At 30.4% G+C, this 13536-nt stretch overlaps 1 protein-coding gene across 1 annotated transcript; it reads left to right on the plus strand.

Annotated features, from left to right (window-relative positions):
- The first annotated feature begins 6619 nt into the window (after positions 1-6619).
- Positions 6620-10617, plus strand: LOC105619418 (endocuticle structural glycoprotein SgAbd-2-like). The gene is made up of 4 exons (XM_012200938.1): positions 6620-6724; positions 7829-7971; positions 8566-8713; positions 10129-10617. The coding sequence occupies exons 1-4, from the start codon at positions 6620-6622 to the stop codon at positions 10375-10377; spliced, it is 645 nt and encodes a 214-aa protein (XP_012056328.1). The 3' UTR covers positions 10378-10617.
- The last annotated feature ends 2919 nt before the right edge of the window (positions 10618-13536 follow it).

Here is a 13536-nt window from a genome sequence, read left to right on the forward strand (position 1 = left end):
CTCTCTCTCTCTCTCTCTCTCTCTTCTATTTCTTCCTCTATCTCATAAATTTGACTTATTCGGAAGACATGGGTTGCTAAATACAAGTGCAATAGATAAGTGAAATTACGAATTAGAATCGGATCAAAACCAATAATGAAACGCAACAGCAAATTTTCAGCGTTGCCGAAAGCTTCCAGGCACTCAATCGATCAGAATAGAAGTCTTGATAAGAGAAAGACCTCTTTCCATCAACAACAAATCTCATCCAGGATAGTTCTAGATCCGAGACCCACTTGAACTCCTATCTGACCTTTCTAGTTTTATTAGCCTCGTCGACTTAAGTATGCCTCGTCATCATACGGCGAGGTATACAAAGACTCTCGTGCGCATACCTTCGGGGTCCTCCCAAGCTAGTATCCTCCCATCTGAGAATTATGTAAACCGATTCCAAGCCTTGCAATCCTTCGTCGGTTATTGAAATTGCCCTGCTGCATCGCCTCCGCGGTTTGTCTGAATCGTTACTTGTCGACTACTGCTGCACAATTTACACGTAAATTTAGTTTTATTTTGAAATTTTGATTCATATTATTATTTAATAACAAATTCTTGATTTATTAATTTTTGTTATGGAAATAGCAAGATTTATTAATATAATTTCATTACATATGAAAAGAACGAATTTGCTAAAATATCTAAAAATTTATATCTGAAAATCGGATCTGAAAATAATATTGGATCATCTAAATAATTTTAATTGGACGTTCAAGTTGATTTCTAGAATGTTAAAACTTTTTACAATATAATTATCATCATATTTGAACATCTTACATAATTATAGTGCAACATAATTATTTTTAGATTTGTATTTATTTTTTATATATGACAACAAAAATTCTTTTGTTACTTTAAAAAGATGTTTTTTAAAGAGTTTTTAAAATGTATTTTTTACCTATTATTCTCGGGAATAAAAGATTTAAATATTCGTATTGGAAGTATAAGTTTTTAAAATAAAAGAATAGGAAGATGTGCTGTTTATCATTTTAAAATTGATTATTGCGGATTTTAAAACCTATTAAATGTCTAGCGAGTTTATGTTTAAAAGACGATCTTGAAAAATATTATTCATAATTAATTGGACATAATAATAGCAAGAATAGATAGTAAGCTCGAGTGGCCTACGTAATAATAGTCGATTATGTGTCTTTGACATCGCTATTTTATTATTTACAGGATAATTTAAAAGTCATATTTATTACTGAAAAAAGTAACTTTTGTAATTATAATTACTTTTATTCGTTTGTAACAGAAAAAGTAACTCGTCAATGCGTACAAGATACTTATTATTCTCTTTTTAATAAATATAATACATAATGGTGATAAGCTACTTTCAAAGTAACTTTCTAACTTTAGCGCAACCTCAGCATTTAGTTAATTATCATAAAAAATTGCAATGTCATTATCAAATTATTAGTATAAAAAATAACGGTAAAAATAACGACATAATAATTCTTCTATTCCCTGCATTAATTGATCCTCATATATTATAACAAAATCAAACTCTCATATATCGGTAAAGTGTATAATAATCAAAATCTAATATTTCTCGATGTATATATGTATATAGTAAATGTATTTCTTCTTTCCGTGGAGAATTCGTTGTTTATTATATACGCTCGTAATTTATTCGGTTAATAAAGAATCATATATGCATATTATCCATATATTCTTTATTGAGAGGTTAAGATATTTAATTTTCTTCAAGTAAATTATATATAAATAAATATTATTATAATGAAATAAATATGATTATAGTTACAATTTGTTTTGATTGGAACAATTTATTTTTCAACAGACATTTATTTTCTCAGTTGTATCTTTTACAATTAAGTAATTGCGTATCTTCATAAATAATGTTAGGTACATTAAATTAAATAGCTTACTTTATAATCGTGTAGTACCGTGAAATAAAGTCGTGATATCCGTAACTGCTATCCTAAAGCGTTAGATTGAATAACATAAGAAAATGTCCGAAGGAAATAATATTCCCGCTGTGTAACAGTGACAAATGACAGATACGAGAGACTTTAACGCCCAATAAATCAATGCTTGCGATGGAGTGCTGGCGACGTTCCAACTAGTATTAATCGCCGTGTGCGACGGGACGTATATACAAGTTTATGATTTTGCGGACTCCGGGATATGCAACGCAGTAGATGCATTTACAACGAAAGATAGCTAGAGAGACACTACTCCAGCAACGAGCGCTTAATGAAAATTGTGAATACCACTTACTTGACGGCATTTTGCAGGTTTCGACGTGTTATTTACTACAATATGTGCACTCGCACATATTACTGGCGTACCGTACAGTATTCGACCAGGGAAATCGCTTATTAAGCACCAAGTTTACTTAACGTGTATTAAACTCGAGGGGAGAACAGTTTACCTTGTGTGCGCATGTTACTTTGCAACATACACAACACTTAGTATCGTTCCTAGCTTTCAGACTTTAAGAACTCGGTAAAATTACCGATGCATAATCTCAGATTCCTAGATTTGCTATCCCTTTTCTATCTAGTATATATTACATATTGCGCAAAAGTTAACGAACATTAAAATTAACTCGGCTTTGTGTACACACGCACTTGGGAATGCGGTGACAAAGTGAGTAAGCTAAGTAAATTTGATTTACCATTTATATTTATATGGAAGTATGCAATTACTTAAAAGATACAACTGAAAAAGTAAATGCTTGTCTGCAGAAACATAAATTGCACTAATCACAACAAATTATAGCTATAATCATATTTATTCAATATCTAATTCACTTGAAGATTAGATATCTTAACCAATAAAGATTAAATATTTTAACCCTCCTAAAGAATTATATTCATATATAATTCTTCTTCATATATAATATAATTATATTCATATATATATATATATGAATAATCGAACAAATTATAACTATTACGAGCATATATACAATGAACTGTCCAAATAAATGCATTTACTGTATGCATATACACATATATACAAGTTAAAATATTGGATTATTTTGATCGATAAGAATTCGATTTTACATATAATATCAGTCAATGTAGGAAATGGAAGAATGGTACCATGCTGTTACTTTTACCATTACTTTTTATACTAACAATTTGATAATGACATTACAATTTTTATGACTATAATGATAATACAATCACATAAAATAAAAAAGTGCCATTCCGAGAAAGAGACTAGATCCATGTATTCCAATGTATTGAGTTGTCCGAAAAGTTCGTGCCGATTTTTGATAGGTAAAATTTAAATCTTTTGCGTTTCAATTTTCCTTCAAAATCGGCACGAACTTTCCGGACAACTCAATATTTTGAGGCTCTAAAATACCGAATATGAACTCATTAGAATTGCGCCATCAGGTCAGAATTTTTTCTAATCTCAAAAAATTTCCAAACATCCTAGAAACATCCTCTAAACATCCATTATTAAGTTCGGAATCTTTCTATAATTCAACATCAAAATTAAATATTATGCGGTATTTCAAAGTGTTCACGATTTCATTAGTATAAATTATAAATATATAATAAGTTATAAAATAAGTTATAAAAGAAATGGAGCAATGGACATCGAGGAAAATAGGATGTAAATATAATAGCTGGTTACTGCTGATTTAAAGATTAAAAGATTTACCAAAAGGATAGGAACAAAAGAGAATGCCAAAGATGTTTTCAGAAAAGAAAAGAAACAAGAAAGAATTTACTATAACAAGAGCAAGATATAAGATCCTTTCTTTGAACATCAGGAAAATTTAACTCCCTCTCTTCCGGTTTCGTGAAGCTTTGGGTTTGAGAGTCTATTTACTATTACTTTAGCATTTTGAAATACTTAAGAAAAATATAATGTTTTCGATGTTACGTTAAAGTAAGATCCCGGGCTGAATAGTGTAATTTTAAGGGAATTTTTTGAAAAAATCCTGATCTGAAGGCATAATTCTGAGATTATATTCAGTTTCAAAGCGCTTCAAAATACATAAGGATACATTGGTCTAGTTCGTCGGACATGACTTTTTTTTATTTTATGTGGCTATGTAATTAACTAGATGCTGAGGTTGCACTAAGATAAAAAATAATCACTTTAAAAAGTAACTTGTTATCATTACGTTATTTACTGAAAAAAAAATAACGCATCAATGAATTATTTTTTCCGTTACAAGTAACGAATAAAAGTAATTACAAATAAAAAGTAATTACAAATAAAAAGTTACTTTTTTTCAGTAATGAGTAATTTTTTTAATCCGATAGAAATAATATTCTATTTTTCTAACTCTGATGTCACCATTACCGCCATAAAAAATTAGCAACGTCATTACCAAATTGTCATTACAATAAATGATAAAAAGTAACGGTGTTACTAATAACACTCACACTTCCATTTTCTGAATGTCTCATAATGTCAATGCCAAGTACGTAAACTGTATGCTATGTATAACTTTTGTATGCAAGAAATCTTAGCCATTATAAATATAAATTGACATTTACTCCTATTAGACGGCATCGATAGGACAAATCGATAAGTAACGATGTACTTCAATCGATTGACCAAATAATTATCTATGGAAAAAGATAAATAGTTATTTTCCATGAGCATTACAGCTGATATTGTACATTAATCACGGATAAACGTTGGCGTCAATATCACATATCGCATCAACTTCAGCACAACGATTTGACTTGTGTCTGTATCGATTCGTTTGCTGGCGAATCGCGTGTGCATCGAGTCGAATCACGGATTGCAGTCCCTAGAGGATATTACAACTTCGCGAGCGATTATGCATGCGTACACCGCAATCTCTGCATGGATGAAAGCGTTTATCCTGTTCTGGGAGTGATCACACCTCATGAGGAATTACGCGCTGGAATTTCGATGGAATATAAGAAAAGATGAAAGGCTCGTGAAAAATAAATGATTTGTAATGATGATAGAGAGCCCGAATAGATGTTAAAAGAGATTATTCTGCATATACATAATGCATAATAAATTTATCAATTAATGTGTAATTAAGGAAACTAAAATAATTAATAAATATTATTTAATTTTTAATGTACGGATACAACGTACGAATTTTTTGATACAGAGCTATTTATTGATAATTTATACTTCTTCACATAAGTATTTTTTAATGAAATTGTTATTACAGTGTATGTATTCATAACAGCCGATTGTCCATGCAAAGTACTCTATTGTTCTTTCTTGAATGAAAGAATTTATATGTAAAGAAAAAATGAATTCTCAAGGTTGCAAGCAAAATCTGAGCGCAATCAATTTCTCGCGAAGCATATCGATGTATAACCGACATTACATAACGCTTCCAATACACGAAATCAGGTGCATGAATGAGTATCCTATGGTGCATTGTTTCTGATTTGTTCATTTTGTAGTTACATTGCCACATGTGGCAGAGTGTATATGCAGACACCGATGGCAGATCATAAACATATGCACGAATTGACAGGTGGATACATTTATTATGTAATTGTTTTGGAATTAACGGAAGGTAATGCACATAACATGATAATATAATTACATATTTATTAGGATCTCGCGAAAGCTACGTGACAGATACTTAAAAAATGAAATCATCGCTGCCAATTACGTCGCGCCCATTCAGTGTCTCGAATCGATACTTATCGTATCTACAGTTGTCGATCGATGTTGTCTGCGGCCGTGTGGGATTTATACACATACATATATACAATATGCATATAAATGCGCACAATGTTATGATTATTATGAACGGCATAACATTTAAATTTATTAGGATTCGATATGATCAGGAGAAAACGCTCCCACTTATATTCCTTTTACATTTACAAAAGCGAATGTTTTGTGCATTATTTACAGGTCTTATATAATATTTACGCACAATTAGTAACGAAAAATTTAACGTGAATTTGATCGTCTTTATATAACCATTTTTAACAAAAATAGATACAATATAATCACGCCTAATTTATTGGAGTTCTACTTGCATATATGACGTTTTTTTTAAGGGAAAGTTATTAGGAGTTATATTCAAAGGCCCGAATATAAAAATATTATTTGTTTAACAAAACATTTAAACATTTATCGCTGATAAATGAGGATTCATATTTTACTCATCAAGAATAAAGTACGAACTTTACAATTATAACAGTACAAAACTATATATTTATCAATATTATCATGTTACATACAATAACACCCACATCTCTCTCAGCGACAATGATGATACTTACGTTAACAAATAACTCTATTAAGCGAAAACAGTAGCTGGTGTGGGCATTCACGAATACATACATGTGCATGTTAATAATTAATTAGTTGACCGATGAATTTATTCGTCATGCGAACGATTGGCAGTGGTCGATAACCTGTTCAATCATGAGTAGTTTGCCGGCTGTTGGTTGCAATGGCCATAGGTCGTACATTTGGGGTTGCGAAGTGAGGCGAGGATGTAAGCAGGGCGACGAGGGATCTTCGACGGAGGAGAATGCTCCTCTCTCGAGCACGAACGAACGAGCGAACGAGCGAATGAGCAATTCTACGCAGAAATCGGGAATGGGAAGGGAAGAGCCTCTTGGGTGTCTTCATATAAATGACGGTGGTGTTTGCGGCACGGGATCACAGATTCGATCTCGTTCAAATCGACAAAGCCGTAAACAAACTGCCAACAATCGTCGTCGTCATCATGCAGTATCTAGTGAGTGATATCTCGTCAAGACCATTAGCGATCTTTTGGATATCGATCGTTTTCCTCCTGCGATCGCGTTCGCTTTTTGTGTTTTCTTCGTCTTTTTAGTTTATTTTTTTTATATTTATACGTGCGATAATCGGTGGACATATTGGTGGATGAAAAGTATCTTTTCTCTGCTAAATCGCGATTCCGATTGTGTTGCATAAGGATCGTACTCCAATAACGAAACATCCTGCAATTGACGGTAATTCAAATGGGAGGACATAGAACGCGTAAAATTTCTATTCTTTAAATAACAAATATGTTGAACAAATATTGAAAAATGTGATATCTTGAAATTTTTAATAATGATAAGAAAAATATACTGCGAATGCACGAGTTTCTGTATATAAGTATGTCGAATTAAAAAATTAGAACCACAACGACTATGATCGGTATTTTAATTTTTAACTTAACGTATTAATATGTGTGTATGAAAAATATATTTTTATATTTAGGGTAACTGTCCCTATTACTGTGTCTGTCCTTTAGTGTGCTTGTGCGCAAAATTTTAAGCTTGTTCCTATTAGTGTAGCATATATTGGAGTGAAGAACGTTGTGTTATGAGTGTATATTGAAATAAGTATAATTGAAATAATGATTTATGTAATATTAACTTAAACAATTAGCTTACATTTATTATCTATTTTAGTAACTATATTTTCAATAAGTTTAAATGCGAATAGGCACACAAATTGAAAGTATATTAATAAGGCCATTGTCACTTGGAAGATTCACTAATAGGGATAAAAATGTGCTGTTTATTTTTATCAAAAACATTATAAAATATTAATATTTTTAGATTAAAGAAATATTATTAAAAAAAGAAATAGTTGAAATATTGATTTGAAACAGATAAAAAATATTTAATAATTATTCAGCATAATAAATTGGTTTAAAGGCACACTAATAGGGATAATTATCCTATAAAATAGTATGAAATATTTAATTTTTTAATAAAATAATGCTTATTATTTTATAAATATTATTTTAGATTGTAAATAATAAATATAAAATATTTTTAAATATTTTTGTGTGTCGATGTGTCAGATAAAAACATCATGATTCCAGATTTTGGCCTTTGTAATCTTTAGCTGCGTTTTTGGACAATTTGGATCGTACCGCGGCTTTCCCAGTCAAAATGCGTATAGAGTAACATCGAGGCCTTATCAACCGCAGCCACAGCCGCAACCACAATACAATACGCAATACACGTATGAAATTTGTATAAATCTGTATATAGCAATCTGCTAAAGTCTAAATCCTTTTACAATAATACTGTTGAAAATTTAATTGTTTGAAATATATTACATATTATCGTATATATATATATATATATATATATATATATATATGTGCGCGCGCGCGCGCGCGCGCGCGGTGTGTGTGTGTGTGTGTGTGTGTGTGTGTGTGTTGTGTGTGTGTATTCATATATGTATAAAAGTAATTTTAAAACTATAAGATTATGATAAAACATATATGTTTCGTTAATCACAAAAAATTGATGAATCTAAAATAATTAAATAGTAAATTTTGCAAATTCTATATATTCTTATCGTTAAAATTCTTATCGTTTAAAATATCGTTAAAAGTTATTATTTATTATTAAAATTAAAATTGGTCTTTAATACTTAATATTTTTTATTACTGTTTATTACTTTTTATTACTGTTTCTGTTTCCTGGATTAATTATTGTTTAATATTGATATAAGCACAAATACAGATACAAAACTAAAGTAGTTTTTGTTATTATAAATGAAAGTTTAAAATTCAAGGTTATGCGAAATAGTTTCAATTTTTTACCGTAGGTCTCCTGCAAAGCCATTTATAGCTATTCGAAATCAGCATAAGGATTCATCGCCTGATGGATCTTACACTTTCAGTTATGACACCGAGAATGGAATTTCAGTCTCCGAAAGCGGATATCCTCAAGTCGGGCCTCAGGGTCAAACGGAGGTAAAAAAAATCATGTTGTATTGTTTCGAATATGTTTAACACATCTAATTTAGCTTCACAAAAATTCAATTATTTGCAAAGTCACATATAAAAAAAACTTGATTCCTTTATGAAGATTTTATTAAAATTTATCAAAAATTAAACTGAAGGTTTAATTTAATTAAAATTCTATTAGTAGTTTTTTTATAATTAATTACATTTGTATCGTTAATTAAATATATTTATTATGTTGCTATTTATTATAATCTACTTAATAATATTAGTCAACGTTAACATAATTATTAACAATTAAATTCAGAGTTATTACTATAATAGTATAAACTATCATCGTAAATATATCGTAAAGATTTAACATGGTTGACATATTTAAGAAGAAACTTATTAAGTTATAAAACTTATTAAGAATTACTTATAGAAAACTTATAGAATACTTATAGAAAAATTTATATAAGAATTTTTATAAAAAACTTATTTTGGTAAAATTCTATGTTCATCAGAAACTTAAATGCCTTTATGTATCCTAGATGTGACGGATGTTACATCATTAATAGAAATTAGTAATTTCGTATACGTATTATATAATATGCAAATCTCATTTCTTAATATTATAATTTTAATCAGCACTTTTTTTCTTCTTGAATAATTTTAATCAATTCTGCTATTATTATTTTAACATATATTATTGCTATTTATTATTTATTATTTTTAATATTTATTTTGGATAATTTTTTGTTAATTGTATTTTTATTGACAAAATTTTATTTTTTTAATTCTTTATTCATTAATTAAAGAGTTGGTCACTGACGCAGCAGTTAAATCTAGCTTCTTAAAACATGATTTACACGGAGTGATTTTTATGCGCTAGAAGCTACGTCTAGTGACGTCATTAATTCGTCAGCGAATTCTCTCGACTCTGCTGCTATGCGCTTAAAGCAAGCTTCTTAATCGTCAGCGATTCACTGATGAAAGCTTTTTCTACACGCTTGTTTTTTATTCGTTAGTGATTAAAATTTTGAAGTCACAGCATCGAGTGGTTGCTAATGATCAAGAATGTGAAAAATTCATCTTTTTACGCTGACGACTTAAAAATTTGCTCTGAAAGAGCAGCAAGAAGCTATCGACAAGCGTTGAAAGCGATATTCGCCACGACTATACGCTAATAAGAACAAACCCTAGAAGAAGTTTTTAGTTGCAAGTTCGCTATGACATCACTACAGCGGTTTTCTAGCAAATAAAAGTTGTCCCGTATAAATCACGTTTAAGAATAGATTTGATCGTTTAATTTTTTTCAAATTTGAAAACGCTATCCAAAAAAATGTCTCAACAAATTTTACAATCAATTACAATCAAGGTATAAAATTTGTTTTTCTCAAGCTCTAATTATATCGTATGTATATGTTAATCAATTTATATAGGTGGTCCAAGGTAGTTTTTCATACCACGCACCCGACGGAACCCCCATTACCATCCAATATACAGCTGATGAAAATGGTTTTCATGCTGAAGGTGCCCACATTCCTACGCCGCCCCCTATCCCAGAAGCCATTAGAAGAGCGCTCGCGGCAAATCCATCTAGGCCCGATGATGAGAAGTACGACCGGCAACCTTTCCAGCAGAGATTCAGTGGATCAACATACAATGCCAATTCATTTCGAAAATTTTAATTTCATCATATGATCTGCAAAATCCTCCATGATACACCCACGACACAATCCAGCCTGTCCAGCGAATCCTCTACTGGAGGGAGGGTCAGCTAAATATCGATATGTGTTGAGTCATTTTTTTCTCTTCCCCAGCCGCTAATGCGAAGTGAACGTGTACATAGGATACAGTATGGTGGATAACAAAACAGTATCGATTCTTATTAAAAAATATTATGCAATAAATCAATATATATATAAAATGCTTTTGTGTTTGAATTTTTTTCTAATAATTATACAGTTTAATCATCTCAAAAATCAATACAATTAAGACATTTAACCAATCAGAAAAAAGAAAATTGATTTCAAGCTCGATTTTTAATGAATTTTGCTTTGATTGGTTAAATTTCAATTCAATCTCAATCTCTAATCTGATCATGTCTTTAGGTTTATTCGACGCGTTTTTGCATAAAACGAAAGAATCTGACAGAAAAAAAGCGTCGCTCTGCCTCGCAAACTAGAGATATTAATCGTTAAAGTTCATAATTATTTAGGATAAAAAATATCTCATAGTCACGTAACACTGCAATATAAACATGCGCTACTGTGGTCACTTTTTTATACACTGTGATCTTTTGCGTTTAGTTTACTTGTCGGTGAACTATTTTCTAATTTAAATAAGAAAATTTATTTTTAATTAATTAAAGCAGAGAATATAATGTGTTAAAGAAATGTTAATTTGAAATTAACCAGTCAGAAATGATAATAGAATCGACATCGATCGATATTGATTCGATTCCATTATCATTTCTGACTGGGAAACTATTGTTATCACTAAGTATGCACACGTGATCACAGCACACATGCAATTGGTTACATTAGTTAATATATGAAAGATTTCCTAACTGCAGAATATAGTCATCAGGTAACAAGCTACGTCATTTTGTCATCATTTTGATGTCAGCTTGCTACCAACTTTAATATCTTGATTAACGAAACAGAACTTGTTTCTGTCAGATTCTTTATGCAAAATGCGTCGAATAAGCCTAATTTTATTAATTATTTTAGATGCATTAATTGTTTTAGGCTAAACTGTATAATTTTTTTTTTCTCGCCCTTTCTGTCCGCTGCGCTTGCATTGGTATTGAAAAGAATGATCCATCTTTGTTCAGTTATACGCCTCTTCATTTTCTCATCAAATATATTGCTTATAATGGATTCATATGCAAACCGAGAGAAATTATTCGCTAGACTCAATTCCGTACTCAATTGTTATTTAAAGATACTTCGTGGGAAGATACTTCATGCACCGCGAATGTTTCGCATTCTGGGGAGAATTTTATGGCAAGTTGCATGTACCCATCCGTTTGTCGTACGGCATTCCCACGAAAAATGGCAGATGACGTGAAATAATAATGAGATTGTGGTTCTAAGAAAGGATAGAATGCTTAATGTCAATCTCTACTCATGTCGGCTAGTGATGACATATTGCGCAAATTTTCACTCGGAATAACGCGAAATCGTATGGGTGCGATTCAGACTTCTCGATTAGTTTGAAAAGCGACAATTTTTAAAATCGCTTTTCATCTGCCTCATACAATGATATACATTAATGCCGAGAAAATGCTAGTTTTACAGGCACATATATGTCACTATAGCATCATTGCATCGCGTATGCCGTGCAAGGTGCGAATATATTTATTAGTACTTGAGCAATTGTCCGTCTATAATTTGTCGGAAAGCTTGGAATCTAATAAACGTAATTATAGTTATGATTACACTTTTCAAAGAGACGCTACTGCTTTGTTTTATTTATATAACTCTAGAATGCCTATAAAGGCTGCGTTCCATTTAATGCTCACAATCATTCAATCGTGGAATCATTTCATCTTTGTTGTTTATTAAATGTTAAACCAAGACAAATGATTCTCGCGAGGATTGCGAGAGTTAAGAGTGGAACGCAGCCTTTATACCGTCGAGTGAGAAAGAAATATATGATTGTATATTATCAATGAATGCGAAAATGTTTCGCTAAAGATCACTCGAGTGCTCTTCTGCAAGAGGAGACTGGACCGAAAAATTTCGATCTGGATAACGGTTCAAGACTAAATCCATTTGATTCTAATTTTTTTATTGTTAAACGATTATCGTGTTTGTTTTGAATTCGATCTTTTTCGGTCCTTTTCGCTTTTCTGTATATACCTGTAACAATCACCGTTATCACTAAAAAAAAGTGGAATCGAAATCAAAAATTGGGTAGCCTAGCTTAGACTATAATCGCAAGCTGAAATTTTAATCCATAATGTAATTTCGATCAAATCCCTTTGGGAAATCGTGATAACGCTTATTATAATTAAATATAGTTAACGCTGTGGAGGCTAAATCTTCGTAAAATTTATTATGATAAATCAATTTTTATCTCGTAAATTGGAATGATGTACAAAACATAAATTTTGCGATTTTATTTTTATGATTATGAGTGAAGGCGATACATGACATTCATCTCTACTAACGGCTGTTCAAAAATTCGCAACAAAATTTCTAAATTTCAAAAATTCGAAATTTTTATTAAAATTTCTAAAAAAAATATATATATTATATATTATTATAAATTTCTATATATTATACATAGGATGTTCGATAAGTTTTAGTAATGAATATCCTGAAAGTTTTTGTTATCACTGATATATTTTTAAAAATATAATACCAAATATTTGACAAATATCCGATACCTAGCAGCATATAATTCCTAAAAATAATTTTAAGATATCTTTCAAAGTTCTTTATAAAATATTTTAAAGAGAGATTTTTTAAAGAATTTTTATGGATATTTTAAAGTTGTTTTATGAATCGATTTTAGACATTCTGCTCTGGGTTAATTAAAAAACAATGGTAATTAAATTGAGTAATTAAAAAACAATTACAAAAATTGCAAAATGGTACTTTTCGATTCAGTTTAGTCTACCACTCCTCTACTTGCTCACGACCGCTTCATCAAAATTTATTGGACATATTATATATAAAAAATAAATTACATATTATATTATATTATGTGTTATTCTGTGTATCCGTGTGTACAAATAACAATAAATAATTTATCATATATAAGTATATACATTTCTCCACAGATCGAATAAATTAAAAACATCAAAAATAAAAACGTTGTGTGTGTGTGTATATGTG

The sequence above is a fragment of the Atta cephalotes genome (genome assembly GCF_000143395.1).
Source record: "Atta cephalotes unplaced genomic scaffold scaffold00021, whole genome shotgun sequence".
NCBI lineage: Eukaryota > Metazoa > Arthropoda > Insecta > Hymenoptera > Formicidae > Atta > Atta cephalotes.